The sequence below is a fragment of the Macaca thibetana genome, chromosome 1 (genome assembly GCF_024542745.1).
Source record: "Macaca thibetana thibetana isolate TM-01 chromosome 1, ASM2454274v1, whole genome shotgun sequence".
NCBI classification, from domain to species: Eukaryota; Metazoa; Chordata; class Mammalia; order Primates; family Cercopithecidae; genus Macaca; species Macaca thibetana.
The window spans coordinates 137,845,256-137,863,101 of NC_065578.1; the positions used below are offsets into that span (position 1 = coordinate 137,845,256).

Sequence of the window (17,846 nt, forward strand, 5' to 3'; positions counted from 1 at the left end):
AAGGAGGATCTTTAAAAACAAACAACAAACAAACAAGACATACTCAAGGAGTTCAAAGACAAGGCTGGTTTTCTTAGCTTTTGTAGTACTACTAGGGCAGGGAAAAGGGCCTACTTGATCAGAGGAAACCTCTTATCATGAAAGTAACCTTTATTGAGCAGTTGTCTTATTCCAGCCTCTGTTACAAGTACTTTACCTGTATTAACTCATTCAGTCCTTTCAACATCTGCAATCACTCTTGCACAAAAGGAAAGCTCAGGCACAGAGAGCTTATATAGCTAGAAAGTGGCAGTGCCAGGATTCCAAGCCAGGAAGCTTGGTATCAGAGCCCATGTGCTTAACCACTACGACACACTGGCCCTCAGAAATTAGGCTAAAGGGAATTTGAACTGATCACTCTCTATGGAATATCTGCTAGAAAAAAAAGCTAAAAGAATAGAACTTTCTGGAACAAAGTCATGAGGTACATGAGGGGCTGTGCTGCGGAAGAACTGGCCCCTGTTACTTCTCTGATGTCATCTCCTGATACTCCCTCTTGCTCACTGTATATTGTATTTTGTCAATTTTAAGATGCACATTTTTACATCAAAGAGATTGAGATTCAGTTTATAACAAACAGCACGTCATAGTTTAACTGGCAGCATTTTTTCTTAAGGATACAAAAAATACTGATAAACCTTACAATTGAAGGCATCATAAAATTGACAAGATACAGTATATACCATACAGAATGAACACTTAACCAAGATGGGTAAAAAATCTTAAGCCAAGGTTAAAAAATGGAATATAGGCTTAGCATAGAAGCTAAAAATGGAATATAGGCTTAGTAAACATGAATTTATGTTTTTTTTTTTCTGAGCTTTTCCAATTCAAAAGAAACTTAGGAGAGTTACCTTAATTCAGCGACATCAGCTTTATCCAGGGCATTCAGAGCCACAATTGCCTTGTCTAAGGCTGGCAGCACACTTTTTAGTTCATTGGCAGTTTTCTGCAATAAAAATATAGGTCCCCAAATATATATGAATCAATATAGTTGCATATTTAAAATTTTTATATGCTGAACTTGGAAAATATAATTTGAAATTTTTACAATGCCCATAAGTTATGCATCTTGTATGACTTAGATATACACACACATGCTTGTACTGTTGGAAAGGTGTATCATTGTCCTAAAATGTATATGATTCAGTCCTTGATGAAAAGGTATACATGGGAAGCAAAAATACAGTGATTTCTGCCTTACCTCTTAGACTCAGTGTAGAATTAACAATGCCCTTTTGAGGAATGGTCCGGTTAAGAGTAGAATTAGTGTGAAGCTACGAAGCTTAAACTTCAGCCTCTCACTTGCACACATTCCTTCCAAGGTTGTGCAAGCTGCCCTGCTATTATATTTGCAGGGTCATATGTTTTCATTTTGCAAAGGTAAGACATTTGAACTGCAATCAATTAGGAACAATTTCTCTTTGAATTTGTCTCACTCTTAGTTAGGTTTCCTGTCACATCAGGTGCTGGAGTGGCTGTGGACATTTTGGATCTGGCTAAAAAGTTGAGTTGGGAATTATATTTATATTGCGCACAGTTACTTCCCTATATAATAAAGCTATGTAAGCCGTCTGAAATAGAAATGACTTCCAGAAATACTTCTGTTTTCTGCTGGTCTAACTTTCCCAGTGGGGTGACATTAAGTCCAGAGGTCATATTGTAATAGAAACTTGTCCTATAGGGTCTGGCACCAGAAGTAACCCACAGGTTAGTATAGGAGAGATGAGATTTACAATGTATGGGTCTAGAAGCTACTCTGTGGAAATATTTCCACTTATTAGATGTATAAAATTGTAAGTGGAGGGTTAGATTTTCATTGACACCTTTGCAAAATGAAGCTTCATTTTGAGTGTACTTGATAAGCAGTATATACTATTCTAAATCTGCTGTACTATTTTTTCCCTTTTTTAGTGGGAATTGTATAATATCAAATTCATCAGAATTCCTGGGTTTTGAAGAAATACTGCATTTGGCAAGATGTTTTGGAGTGTTTCAATGAAGTAAGTGAGAAATTACAGATTTCTTATATAGATATGTGAGAGGTGCCTTATTTTAAAATTAAAAAATTTTATTTACATGTATATAATTAAGATAAAAATGTGTGAAATATGAAATAAAGGTGAGTGGTAAAATCAGTAGAGGTTATTCTGATATTGAGGAGCAAATCATAATGAAAAATTTCAGGTCATACCAAAAGCAAAAATTTATTAAAATGAAAAAATAAATTTAGAATGTAAGTAATGAAGTGGCTCTTGTTTTGTCTAATTATCCAAGTAATGAAGAAGAATGAATCATATGATCACATTGGAAGAATTTAAAGTTCTTGCTGCGTTTTCAAGAAATATTGACATTAATGATATTTATTGACATAAATATCAGAAAACACTGCTATAATGGGAGCATTGATGGAAAACTGGTTAATGAATGTCATTGATTCAAACAGTATTTGAAATTAATCACTGCACAAGAACTCTTGAAAAGCCATTGCTACTTATACCAAATGCAATAGCAGTCCTATAAATATTCATGTCATCGTCAATAATAACTTATAAAGTTGGAAGAAACTTCTAAACTATCAAAAATGAAAAATACATTTGATCAATTATGCTAAAGATTTTTTAGGAAATGATATTACAAAATCACTATAATATGAAGAAATGATCACAGAGTATGTGGTGAGAAAATGTACAAAAAAGTATTATAGGAGTATGGCATGATTAGGCCAAGATGGCCAAATAGGAACAGCTCCGGTCTGCAGCTCCAGTGAGACCAACGCAGAAGGTGGGTGATTTCTGCGTTTCCAACTGAGGTACCCAGTTCATCTCACTGGGACTGGTTAGACAGTGGGTGCAGCCCACTGAGGGAGAACTGAAGCAGGGTGGGGCATCACCTCACCCGGGAAGCACAAGGGGTCAGGGAACTCCCTCCCATAGCCAAGGGAAGCCATGAGGGACTGTGCCATGAAGGACAGTGCATTCTGGCCCAGATACTATACTTTTCCCAGTCTTCACAACCCACAGACCAGGAGATTCCTTTGGGTGCCTACACCACAAGGGCCCCAGTTTCAAGCACAAAACTGGGTAGCTGTTTGGGCAGACACCAAGCTAGCTGCAGGAGTTTTTTTTCATACCCCAGTGGTGCCTGGAATGCCAGCAAGACAGAACCATTCAATCCCCTGGAAATGGAACTGAAGCCAGAAATCCAAGTGGTCTTGCTCAGTGGATCCCACCCCAATGGAGCCCAGCAAGCTAAGATCCACTGGCTTGAAATTCTCGCTGCCAGCACAGCAGTCTGAAGATGACCTGGGACTCAAGCTTGGTGGGGGGAGGGGCATCCACCATTACTGAGGCTTGAGTAGGCAGTTTTCCCCTCACAGTGTAAACAAAGCTGCCCTGAATTTTGGATTGGGCAGAGCCAACCTCAGTGCTGCAAAGCCGCTATGGCCAGACTCTCTCTCCAGATACCTCCTGTCTGAGCAGGACGTCTCTGAAAGAAAGGCAGCAGCCCCATCAGGGGCTTGTAGATAAAACTCCCATCTCCCTGGGACAGAGCACTTGAAGGAAGGGGTGGCTGTGGCCATAGCTTCAGCAGACTTGAATGTTCCTGCCTACCAGCTCTGAAGAGAGCAGTGGATCTCCCAGCACAGCATTCGAGCTCTGCTAAGAGACAGGCTGCCTCAAGTGGGTCCCTGAGCTGCATGCCTCCTGATGGAGAGACACTTCCCAGCAGGGGTCGACAGACAGGAGAGCTCCAGCTGTCATCTGGTGGGTGCCCCTCTGGGATGAAGCTTCCAGAGGAAGGAGCATGCAGCAATCTTTGCTGTTCTGCAGCCTCCATTGGTGATACCCAGGCAAACAGGGTCTGGAGTGGACCCCCAGCAAATTCCAGCAGACCTGCAGAAGAGGGGCCTGACTGTTAAAAGAAAAACCAACAAACAGAAAGCAATAGCATCAACATCAACAAAAAGGACAACCACACAAAAACTCCATCTGAAGGTCATCAAGAACAAAGACCATAGGTAGATAAATCCATAAAGATGAGGAAAAATGCAGGGGTGGAGCAAGATGGCCGAATAGAAACAGCTCCAGTCTCCAGCTCCCAGTGCCAGCGACACAGAAGACTGGTGATTTCTGCATTTTCAACTGAGGTACTGGGTTCATCTCACTAGGGAGTGCCGGACAATCGGTGCTGGTCAGCTGCTGCAGCCCGATCAGCAAGAGCTGAAGCAGGGCGAGGCATCGCCTCACCTGGGAAGTGCAAGGGGGAAGGGAATCCCTTTTCCTAGCCAGGGGAACTGAGACACACAACACCTGGAAAATCGGGTAACTCCCACCCCAATACTGCGCTTTAAGCAAACAGGCACACCAGGAGATTATATCCCACACCTGTCCGGGAGGGTCCCATGCCCACGGAGCCTCCCTCATTGCTAGCACAGCAGTCTGTGATCTAACCGCAGGCAGCAGCGAGGCTGGGGGAGGGGCGCCCGCCATTGCTGAGGCTTAAGTAGGTAAACAAAGCCACTGGGAAGCTTGAACTGGGTGGAGCTCACAGCAGCTCAAGGAAACCTGCCTATCTCTGTAGACTCCACCTCTGGGGACAGGGCACACCTAAACAACAACAAAAGCAGTAGAAACCTCTGCAGATGCAAACGACTCCGTCTGACAGCTTTGAAGAGATCAGTGGATCTCCGAACACAGAGGTTGAGATCTGAGAAGGGACAGACTGCCTGCTCAAGTGGGTCCCTGACCCCTGAGTAGCCTAACTGGGAGACATCCCCCACTAGGGGCAGACCGACACCCCACACCTCACATGGTGGAGTACTCCCCTGAGAGGAAGCTTCCAAAGCAAGAATCAGACAGGTACACTCGCTGCTCAGCAATATTCTATCTTCTGCAGCCTCTGCTGCTGATACCCAGGCAAACAGGGTCTGGAGTGGACCTCAAGCAATCTCCAGCAGACCTACAGCTGAGGGTCCTGACTGTTAGAAGGAAAACTACCAAACAGGAAGGACACCTACACCAAAATCCCATCAGTACATCACCATCATCAAAGACCAGAGGCAGATAAAATCACAAAGATGGGGAAAAATCAGGGCAGAAAAGCTGGAAATTCAAAAAATAAGAGCTCATGTCCCCTGGCAAAGGAGCGCAGCTCATCGCCAGCAACGGATCAAAGCTGGACGGAGAATGACTTTGACGAGATGAGAGAAGAAGGCTTCAGTCCATCAAACTTCTCAGAGCTAAAGGAGGAATTACGTACCCAGTGCAAAGAAACTAAAAATCTTGAAAAAAAAGTGGAAGAATTGATAGCTAGGGTAATTAATGCAGAGAAGGTCATAAACGAACTGACAGAGATGAAAACCATGACACGAGAAATACATGACAAATGCACAAGCTTCAGTAACCGACTCGATCAACTGGAAGAAAGAGTATCAGCGATTGAGGATCAAATGAATGAAATGAAGCGAGAAGAGAAACCAAAAGAAAAAAGAAGAAAAAGAAATGAACAAAGCCTGCAAGAAGTATGGGATTATGTAAAAAGACCAAATCTACGTCTGATTGGGGTGACTGAAAGTGAGGGGGAAAATGGAACCAAGTTGGAAAACACTCTTCAGGATATCATCCAGGAGAACTTCCCCAACCTAGTAGGGCAGGCCAACATTCAAATCCAGGAAATACAGAGAATGCCACAAAGATACTCCTCGAGAAGAGCAACTCCAAGACACATAATTGCCAGATTCACCAAAGTTGAAATGAAGGAAAAAATCTTAAGGGCAGGCAGAGAGAAAGGTCGGGTTACCCACAAAGGGAAGCCCATCAGACTAACAGCAGATCTCTCGGCAGAAACTCTACAAGCCAGAAGAGAGTGGGGGCCAATATTCAACATTCTTTAAGAAAAGAATTTTCAACCCAGAATTTCATATCCAGCCAAACTAAGTTTGATCAGTGAAGGAGAAATAAAATCCTTTACAGATAAGCAAATGCTTAGAGATTTTGTCACCACTAGGCCTGCCTTACAAGAGATGCTGAAGGAAGCACCAAACATGGAAAGGAACAACCGGTACCAGCCATTGCAAAAACATGCCAAAATGTAAAGACCATTTAGGGTAGGAAGAAACTGCATCAACTAACGAGCAAAATAACCAGTTAATATCATAATGGCAGGATCAAGTTCACACATAACAATATTAATCTTAAATGTAAATGGACTAAATACTCCAAGTAAAAGACACAGACTGGCAAAATGGATAACAAGTCAAGACCCATCAGTCTGCTGTATTCAGGAGACCCATCTCACATGCAGAGACACACATAGGCTCAAAATAAAGGGATGGAGGAAGATTTACCAAGCAAATGGAGAACAAAAAAAAGCAGGGGTTGCAATACTAGTCTCTGATAAAACAGACTTTAAACCATCAAAGATCAACAGAGACAAAGAAGGCCATTACATACTGGTAAAGGGATCAATTCAACAGGAAGAGCTAACTATCCTAAATATATATGCACCCAATGCAGGAGCACCCAGATTCATCAAGCAAGTCCTTAGAGACTTACAAAGAGACTTAGACTCCCATACAATAATAATGGGAGACTTCAACACTCCACTGTCAACATTAGACAGATCAACGAGACAGAAAGTTAACAAGGATAACCAGGAATTGAACTCATCTCTGCAGCAAGCAGACCTAATAGACATCTATAGAACTCTCCACCCCAAATCAACAAAATATACATTCTTCTCAGCACCACATCGTACTTATTCCAAAATTGACCACATACTTGGAAGTAAAGCACTCCTCAGCAAATGGACAAGAACAGAAATTATAACAAACTGTCTCTCAGACCACAGTGCAATCAAACTAGAACTCAGGACTAAGAAACTCAATCAAAACTGCTCAACTACATGGAAACTGAACAACCTGCTCCTGAATGACTACTGGGTACATAATGAAATGAAGGCAGAAATAAAGATGTTCTTTGAAACCAATGAGAACAAAGATACAACATACCAGAATCTCTGGGACACATTTAAAGCAGTGTGTAGAGGGAAATTTATAGCACTAAATGCCCACAAGAGAAAGCAGGAAAGATCTAAAATTGACACTCTAACATCACAATTAAAAGAACTAGAGAAGCAAGAGCAAACACATTCGAAAGCTAGCAGAAGGCAAGAAATAACTAAGATCAGAGCAGAACTGAAGGAGATAGAGACACAAAAAAATCCTCCAAAAAATCAATGAATCCAGGAGTTGGTTTTTTGAAAAGATCAACAAAATTGACAGACTGCTAGCAAGACTAATAAAGAAGAAGAGAGAGAAGAATCAAATAGACGCAATAAAAATGATACAGGGGATATCACCACTGACCCCACAGAAATACAAACTACTATCAGAGAATACTATAAACACGTCTCAGCAAATAAACTAGAAAATCTAGAAGAAATGGATAATTTCCTGGACACTTACACTCTTCCAAGACTAAACCAGGAAGAAGTTGAATCCCTGAATAGACCAATAGCAGGCTCTGAAATTGAGGCAATAATTAATAGCCTACCAACCAAAAAAAGTCCAGGACCAGATGGATTCACAGCTGGATTCTACCAGAGGTACACGGAGGAGCTGATACCATTCCTTCTGAAACTATTCCGATCAATAGAAAAAGAGGGAATCCTCCCTAACTCATTTTATGAGGCCAACATCATCCTGATACCAAAGCCTGGCAGAGACACAACAAAAAAAGAGAATTTTAGACCAATATCCCTGATGAACATCGATGCAAAAATCCTCAACAAAATACTGGCAAACCGGATTCAGCAGCACATCAAAAAGCTTATCCACCATGATCAAGTGGGCTTCATCCCTGGGATGCAAGGCTGGTTCAACATTCGCAAATCAATAAACATAATCCAGCATATAAACAGAACGAAAGACAAGAACCACATGATTATCTCAACAGATGCAGAAAAGGCTTTTGACAAAATTCAACAGCCCTTCATGCTAAAAATGCTCAATAAATTCGGTATTGATGGAATGTACCTCAAAATAATAAGAGCTATTTTGACAAACCCACAGCCAATATCATACTGAATGAGCAAAAACTGGAAAAATTCCCTTTGAAACCTGGCACAAGACAGGGATACCCTCTCTCACCACTCCTATTCAACATAGTGTTGGAAGTTCTGGCTAGGGCAATCAGGCAAGAGAAAGAAATAAAGGGTATGCAATTAGGAAAAGAAGAAGTCAAATTGTCCCTCTTTGCAGATGACATGATTGTATATTTAGAAAACCCCATTGTCTCAGTCCAAAATCTCCTTAAGCTGATAAGCAACTTCAGCAAGTTTCAGGATACAAAATTAATGTGCAAAAATGACAAGCATTCTTATACACCAGTAACAGACAAACAGAGAGCCAAATCATGAATGAACTTCCATTCATAATTGCTTCAAAGAGAATAAAATACCTAGGAATCCAACTTACAAGGTATGTAAAGGACCTCTTCAAGGAGAACTACAAACCACTGCTCAGTGAAATAAAAGAGGACACAAACAAATGGAAGAACATACCATGCTCATGGATAGGAAGAATCAATATCGTGAAAATCATACTGCCCGAGGTTATTTATAGATTCAATGCCATCCCCATCAAGCTACCAATGAGTTTCTTCACAGAATTGGAAAAAACTGCTTTAAAGTTCATATGGAACCAAAAAAGAGCCCGCATCTCCAAGACAATCCTAAGTCAAAAGAACAAAGCTGGAGGCATCACGCTACCTGACTTCAAACTATACTACCAGGCTACAGTAACCAAAACAGCATGGTACTGGTACCAAAACAGAGATCTAGACCAATGGAACAGAACAGAGTCCTCAGAAATAATACCACACATCTACAGCCATCTGATCTTTGACAAACCTGAGAGAAACAAGAAATGGGGAAAGGATTCCCTATTTAATAAATGGTGCTGGGAAAATTGGCTAGCCATAAGTAGAAAGCTGAAACTGGATCCTTTCCTTACTCCTTATACGAAAATTAATTCAAGGTGGATTAGAGACTTAAATGTTAGACCTAATACCATAAAAACCCGAGAGGAAAACCTAGGTAGTACCATTCAGGACATAGGCATGGGCAAAGACTTCATGTCTAAAACACCAAAAGCAACGGCAGCAAAAGCCAAAATTGACAAATGGGATCTCATTAAACTAAAGAGCTTCTGCACAGCAAAAGAAACTACCATCAGAGTGAACAGGCAACCTACAGAATGGGAGAAAATTTTTGCAATCTACTCATCTGACAAAGGGCTAATATCCAGAACCTACAAAGAACTCAAACAAATTTACAAGAAAAAAACAAACAGCCCCATCAAAAAGTGGGCAAAGGATATGAACAGACATTTCTCAAAAGAAGACATTCACACAGCCAAAAGACACATGAAAAATGCTCATCATCACTGGCCATCAGAGAAATGCAAATCAAAACCACAATGAGATACCATCTCACACCAATTAGATTGGAGATCATTAAAAAGTCAGGAAACAACAGGTGCTGGAGAGGATGTGGAGAAATAGGAACACTTTTACACTGTTGGTGGGATTGTAAACTAGTTCAACCATTATGGAAAACAGTATGGCGATTCCTCAAGGATCTAGAACTAGATGTACCATATGACCCAGCCATCCAATTACTGGGTATATACCCAAAGGATTATAAAATCATGCTGCTATAAAGACACATGCACACGTATGTTTATTGAGGCACTATTCACAATAGCAAAGACTTGGAATCAACCCAAATGTCCATCAGTGACAGGCTGGATTAAGAAAATGTGGCACATATACACCATGGAATAATATGCAGCCATAAAAAAGGATGAGTTTGTGTCCTTTGTAGGGACATGGATGCAGCTGGAAACCATCATTCTCAGCAAACTATCACAAGAACAGAAAACCAAACACCACATATTCTCACTCATAGGTGGGAACTGAACAATGAGATCACTTGGACTCGGGAAGGGGAACATCACACACCAGGGCCTATCATGGGGAGGGGGGAAGGGGGAGGGATTGCATTGGGAGTTATACCTGATGTAAATGACGAGTTGATGGGTGCTGACGAGTTGATGGGTGCAGCACACCAACATTGCACAAGTATACATATGTAACAAACCTGCACGTTATGCACATGTACCCTAGAACTTAAAGTATAAAAAAAAAAAAAAAAAAAAAAAAGATGAGGAAAAACCAGCACAAAAATGCTGAAAATTCCAAAACCCAGAATGCCTCTTCTCCTCTGAAGGATCACAACTCCTTGCCAGCAAGGGAACAAAACTGGATGGAGAATGAGTTTGACAAATTGACAAAAATAGGCCTCTGAAGGTGGGCAATAACAAACTCCTCTGAGCTAAAGGAGCACGTTCTAACCCAATGCAAGGAAGCTAAGAACCTTGATAAATGATTAGAGTAATTGCTAACTAAAATAACTAGTTTAGAGAAGAACATAAATGACCTGATGGAGCTGAAAAACACAGCATGAGAACTTCGTGAAGCATACCCAAGTATCAATAGCTGCATCAATCAAGCGGAAGAAAGGCTATTAGATATTGAAAATCAGCTTAATGAAATAAAGCATGAAGGCAATTTAAGAGAAAAAAGAATGAAAAAGAATGAACAAAGCCTCCAAGAAATATGGCACTATGTGAAAAGACTAAACCAACATTTGATTGGCGTAGTTGAAAATGATGGTGAGAATGGAACCAGCTGGAAAACGCACTTCAGGATATCATCCAGGAGAACTCACCCAACCTAGCAAGACAGGCCAACATTCAAATTCAGGAAATACAGAGCAAACCATAAAGATACTCCTCAAGAAGAGCAACCCCAAGACACATAATCCTCAGATTCACCAAGGTTGAAATGAAGGAAAAAATGTTAAAGGCAGCCAGAGAGAAAGGTCGGGTTACCCACAAAGGGAAGCCCATCAGACTAACAGTGGATCTCTCTGCAGAAACCCTACAAACTAGAAGAGAGTAGGGGCCAATATTCAACCTTCTTAAAGAAAAGTATTTTCAACCAAGAATTTCATATCCAGCCTAACTAATCTTCATAACTTAAAGAGAAATAAAATCCTTTACAGACAAGCAAATGCTGAAGGATTCTGTCACCATCAGGCCTACCTTATAAGAGCTCCTGAAGGAAGCACTAAATATGGAAAGGAAAAACTGGTACCAGCCACTGCAAAAACATACCAAAATGTAAAGATCATCAACACTATGAAAAAACTGCATCAACTAATGGGCAAAATAACCAGCTAGCATTGTAATGACAGGATCAAATTCACACATAACTATATTAACCTTAAATGTAAATGGGCTAAATGCCCCAATTAAAAGACACAGACTGGCAAATTGGATAAAGAGTCAAGATCCATCAGTGTGCTGTATTCAAGAGACCCATCTCATGTGCAAAGACACACACAGGGTCAAGATAAAGGGCTGGAGGAAGATTTACCAAGCAAATGGAAAGCAAAAAAGCAAGGATTGCAATCCTAGTCTCTGATAAAACAGACTTTAAACCAACAAAGATCAAAAGAGATAAAGAAGGGCATTACATAATGGCAAAGGAATCAATGCAACAAGAAGAGTTAACTATCCTAAATACATATGCACCCAATACAGGAGCACCCAGATTCATAAAGCAAGTTCTTAGAGATCTACAAAGAGACTTAGACTCCCACACAATAATAGTGGAAGATTTTAACATCCCACTGTCAATATTAGACAGATCAATGGGACAGAAAATTAACAAGAATATTCAGGACATGACCTCAGCTCAGGACCTGAACTCAGCTCAGGACCAAGCAGACCTAATAGACATCTACAGAACTCTCCACCTCAAATCAACAGAAAATACATTCTTCTCAGCAACACATAGCACTTATTCTAAAATTGATCACATAATTGGAAGTAAAACACTTGTCACCAAATGCAAAAGAATGGAAATCATAACAAACAGTCTCTCAGACCACAGTGCCATCAAATTAGAACTCAAGATTAAGAAACTCACTCAAAACCACACAACTACATGGAAACTGAACAACCTGCTCCTGAATGACTACTGGGTAAATAATGAAATTAAGGCAGAAAAAAATAAGTTATTTGAAACCAATGAGAACAAAGACACAACGTACCAGAATCTCTGGGACACAGCTATAGCAGTGTTTAGAGGGAAATTTATGGCACTGAATGCCCACAGGAGAAAGCAAGAAAGATCTAAAATTGACACCTTGACATCACAATTAAAAGAACTAGAGAAGCAAGAGCAAACACATTCAAAAGCTAGCAGAAGGCAAGAAATAACAAGGATCAGAGCAGAACTGAAGGATACAGAGACAGGAAAAACCCTTCAAAACATCTATGAATCCATGAGCTGGGTTATTGAAAAGATTAACAAAATAGACCACTAACCAGACTAATAAAGAAGAAAAGACAGAAGAATCAAAGAGACACAATAAAAAATGATAAAGGGGAGACCACCATTCATCCCACAGAAATACAAACTACCATCAGAGAATACTATAAACACCTCTATGCAAATAAACTAGAAAATCTAGAAGAAATGGATAAATTCCTGGACACGTACATCTTCCCAAGACTAAACCAGGAAGAAGTTGAATCCCTGAATAGACCAATAGCAAGTTCTGAAATTGAGGGAGTAATTAATAGCTTACCAACCAAAAAAAAATAGCCCAGGACCAGACAGATTAACAGCCGAATTCTACAGAGGTACAAAGAGGAGCTGGTACCATTCCTTCTGAAACTACTTCAAACAATAGAAAAAGAGGGATTCCTCCCTAACTCATTTTATGAGGCCAGCATCATCCTGATACCAAAACCTGGCAAAGACACCACAAAAAAAGAAAATCTCAGGCCAATATCCCTGATGAATATTGATGTGAAAATCCTCAAAAAAATACTGGCAAACCAAATCCAGCAGCACATTAAAAAGCTTATCCACCATGATGAAGTCGGCTTCATCCCTGGATGCAAGGTTGGTTGAACACATGCAAATCAATAAATGTAATCCATCACATTAACAGAACCAATAACAAAAACCATATGATTATCTCATTATATGCAGAAAAGGCCTTTGATAAAATTCAACACCCATTCATGTTAAAAACACTGAATAAACTAGGTATTGATGGAACATACCTCAAAATAATAAGAGATATTTATGACAAATCTACAGCCAATATCATACTGAATGGGCAAAAGCTGGAAGCATTCCCTTTGAAAACCAGCACAAGACAAGGATGCCCTCGCTCACCACTCCTATTCGATATAATATTGGAAGTTCTGCCCAGCGTAATCAGGCGAGAGAAATAAATAAAAAGTATTCAAATAGGAAGAGAGGAAGTCAAATTGTATCTGTTTGCAGATGACATTTAGAATACCCCATCGTCTCAGCCCCAAAACTCCTTAAGCTGATAAGCAATTTCAGCAAAGTCTCAGGATACAAAATTGATGTGTAAAAATCACAAGCATTCGTATATACCAATAATAGACAAACAGAGAGCCAAATCATGAGCAAATTCCCATTCACAATTGCTACAAAGAGAATAAAATACCTAGGAATACAACTTACAAGGGATGTGAAGGACCTCTTCAAGGAGCACTACTAACCACAGCTGAAGGAAATAAGAGAGGACACAAACAAATGGAAAAACATTCCATGCTCATGGATAGGAAGAATCACGGTCATGAAAATGGCCATACTGCTCAAAGTAATTTATAGATTCAATGCTATTCCCATTAAGTTACCATTGACTTTTTTTTCACAGAATTAGAAAAAACTACTTTAAATTTCATATGGAACCAAAAAGAGCCTGTATATACAAGACAATCCTAAGCAAAAAGAACAAAGCTAGAGGCATCATGCTACCTGACTTCAAAGTATACTACAAGGCTACAGTAACCAAAACAGCATGATACTGGTACAAAAACAGATATACAGACCAATGGAACAGAACAGAGGTCTCAGAAATAACCCTGCACGTCTACAACTATCTGATCTTTGACAAACTGGACAAAACCAGCAATGGGGAAAGGTTTCCCTATTTAATAATGTTGGGAAAATTGGCTAGCTATATGCAGAAAACTGAAACTGGATCCCTTCCTTACACTTTATACAAAAATTAACTCAAGATGGATTAAAGATTTAAATATAAGACCCAAAACCATAAAAACCCTAGAAGAAAACCTAGGCAATACCATTCAGGACATAGGTATGGGCAAAGACTTCATGACTAAAACACCAAAAGCGATTGTAACAAAAGCCAAAATTGACAAATGGGATCTAATTAAAGAGCTTCTGCACAGCAAAAGAAACAATCATCAGAGTGAACAGGCAACCTACAGAATGGGGAAAATTTTTGCAGTCTATCCATTTGACAAAGAGCTAATATCCAGAATCTGGAAGGAACTTAAAGAAATGTACAAGAAAAAAACAAACGACCTCATCAAAAAGTGGGCAAAGGATATGAACAGACACTTTTCAAAAGAAGACATTTATGTGGTCAACAAACATATGAAAAAAAAGCTCATCATCACTGGTCATTAGAGAAATGCAAATCAAAACCACAATGAGATACCATCTCACACCAGTTAGAATGGTGATCATTAATAAGTCAGGAAATAATAGATGCTGGAGAGGATGTGGAGAAATAGGAACACTTTTACACTGTTGGTGGGAATGTAAATTAGTTCAACCACTGTGGAAGACAGTGTGGCGATTTCTCAAAGATCTAGAACCAGAAATACCATTTGACTCAGCAATCCCATTACTGGATATATACCCAAAGGATTATAAATCATTCTACTATAAAGACACATGCACACGTATATTTATTGCAGGAGTATTCACAATAGCAAAGACTTGGAACCAACCCAAATGCCCATCAGTGATAGACTGGATAAAGAAAATGTGGCACATGTACACCATGGAATACCATGCAGCCATAAAAAGGATGAGTTCATGTCCTTTGCAGGGACATGGATAAAGCTGGAAACCATCACTCTCTGCAAACTAACACAAGAACAGAAAACCAAACACCACATATTCTTACTCATAAGTGGGAGCTGAACAATGAGAACATATGGGCACAGGGAGGAGACATCACACACTGGGGCCTGTTGCGGGGTGAGGGGCGAGGGGAGGGATAGCATTAGGAGAAATGCCTAATATGGATGACATGTTAATGGGTGCAGCAAACCATGGCACATATATACCTAGGTAACAAACTTGCACATTCTGCACATGTATCCCAGAACTTAAAAGTATAATAAAAAATTTAAACAAAGTATTATAGGAGTGTGTGAGGTAATTTTCTAGATTTTGTGATGTTTGTGATAATTGTCAGCTTAAAAAATTTTATATCTTCTTGTAATTTCTTTACTTATTCTAAGTACATATTTACTTTCATACCTAATTGTGTACTAGTAATTTTGTATTCTTTTTAAAAATATGGCCCCAGGCCCTAATGTATCTGGCTTTGTGCCGAAGCCAGGGAGAAAAAAAGATTACCCTTTGTGGTATGGCAAAAAACAAAACAAAACAAAGCAAAACAAAAACCAACAACGAACCCCATGAATTTCTCTATACTAATTTTTATTTGGCATAAAATATTAAATACTGAAATTAAGCCATACTCTTGTTTATTTATTTATTTATTTATTTAGACAGAGTCTTGCTCTCACCAGGCTGGAGTGCAGTGGTGTGATCTTGGCTTACTGCAATCTCTGCTTCTAGGTTCAAGCGATTCTCCTGCCTCAGCCTTCCGAGTAGCTGGGATTACAGGCGTGCACCACCACACTCAGCTAATTTTTGTATTTTTAGTAGAGACAGGGTTTCACCATGTTGGCCAGGATGGTCTTGATCTCCTGACCTCGTGATCTGCCTGCCTCGGCCTCCCAAAGTGCTGAGATTACAGGCATGAGCCACCCAGCTTGGCCCCGTACTCATATTTAATATATTGATCAACAGTGGCACCTTCAGGTGGTTGGCATCACAGAAGTTCTGGATCACTCAGTGAGACAGGTGGCATCTTAATGGAAGAGGGGAAGCTCCCCATCTGAGAAGGCTCAGGAGTGGGGCCTCCCCTATTTGCTTAATACTCAGGATGCTAGGAAGCCTTGCAGCTTACTTGTGTCCAAGTGAGGGATTTGTCTATTCTGTAATCTAGTTTGCCTATTCTGTAACCTAGCTCCTAAAACATGGGCAGGTAGCTTAAAAAGATGTCTGAAAGAAACACTGGATTGAAGGCAATGCTAACAGTGGAAGCACAAGTGAACAACAAGCAAAAGGCAGGCTGACACTTCTTTTATTCTTGATATAAATTTTTCTTCAACCACGTTACAAGGTAAAAAGCAATGATGAGCTAATCAGGTATGACAAGAGACCGACAAGAACATTTTGAAATGACCGAAAGGACTATTTGCAATCTGTATGTATATTCACTGTTATTCATAATAAACCTTGCCCTAGATATTTGTTGAGCTTTGGGCTATTAGCTAATGGTGGTAGCCCATGGATATAATTTATCTATAAATAATTCACACACATACTAGAGTATAGGCTCACATATGTATTTTAATTGATGGAATTGCTTGATTAAAAACCTTTGTACACGGAAGACAAGCTCTACTCTCGACAAGCTCTACTCTTGATCAGGAGCAGGAACAGCTACTGATCAGACCAGATTTGAGCATTCAGTGATTTGCTAAACCACACTGGCTCCTGCTGAGATCCCGACTGGAGTGTATGGAGGAGAATGATCAATTTAAAAAGAGAGAATTATTCAGTCAGCAACAGAAGTGACACACACCAAATACCCAGTCTCTTGAGCTGCCTTGTTTCTTGCAGATGTTACACTTGAAGGCCAAATGTACTTTTGGTATGGCCTGCATGAGTTTCTGTTCATTGTAATCAGAAAAGCGTCCTGAGATTGTGGGTTCCTCAAGGACAGGGAACACGCATGTTTGGACTTCATATTTTCATTTAATGTTATCCTGTGTGTAGTAGGGACTCGGTAAATAGTTGTTGGAATTACAGTGAAAAGTAACCACAGTTGAGGCACTATATATTTAAGACCAGTCAGTCTGACTTTTAAACTTGAAGGTTAGGGAATACTTTTTCAAATCTCCAAATTATTTGTATTGACTATATTTTAATTTTACCTGAGCATAATCTTCCACAATTCTTACTTCTTCTGCCACAATTTCTTCATCCTGTTTAACAAGCATCTGAACTTTCTCAACTACTTGTGAATCTTTCCGTAGTTTTTCCATTAGAGTTTCTGTTTCCTAATGAAGCACATAATTGTTCTTAGAATGAATTTTAAGAGACGTGATCTCTTTTCTAAAAGAGTAATTCAAATATCTCATTTCACTATGGTTAAGTTTATTAAAATCAGCCTGAAATATATTTAATAGATGCATAAAATGAGAGAGAGAGCAAGAGACAAATAAAATGGAGAGAGCAAGAGCTCTCACCATTTGGCCAGCTCTCAGCTGCGCCCCCTCTTAGAAGCTCTGTCATCCACCATGCTTGATGGTAGCTCTCTGCCATTGGTGCTCTCTTCCATTGGTCTGCCATTGGGATATTGCCTAGGATGACTACAGTAAATATTTCATGCATTACACACAAAGAGTGATGATGAATGATGGTTTTTAGAATAGTTGATAGACTGCAAGTTATCACAGCATATTTCAGATGGATTTAACTAACTGACTAGGGAATCTTTCTACATAAGCT

At 39.8% G+C, this 17,846-nt stretch overlaps 1 protein-coding gene across 7 annotated transcripts in view; it reads right to left on the reverse strand.

Moving 5' to 3' along the window:
• Nucleotides 1-17,846, reverse strand: part of DNAH14 (dynein axonemal heavy chain 14) — a 506,458-nt gene that overhangs the window by 88,628 nt on the left and 399,984 nt on the right. For 5 of the 7 annotated variants that reach the window (XM_050760305.1, XM_050760207.1, XM_050760198.1 and 2 more), the window contains 2 exons: nt 17,270-17,395; nt 894-988 (listed from right to left, as the gene is read on the reverse strand). The exons of the other annotated variants lie outside the window; for them this stretch is intronic. In XM_050760305.1, coding sequence (XP_050616262.1) covers nt 894-988; nt 17,270-17,395 — 221 coding nt within the window. The remainder of the gene's footprint in view (nt 1-893; nt 989-17,269; nt 17,396-17,846) is intronic. 7 annotated transcript variants of the gene reach the window in all.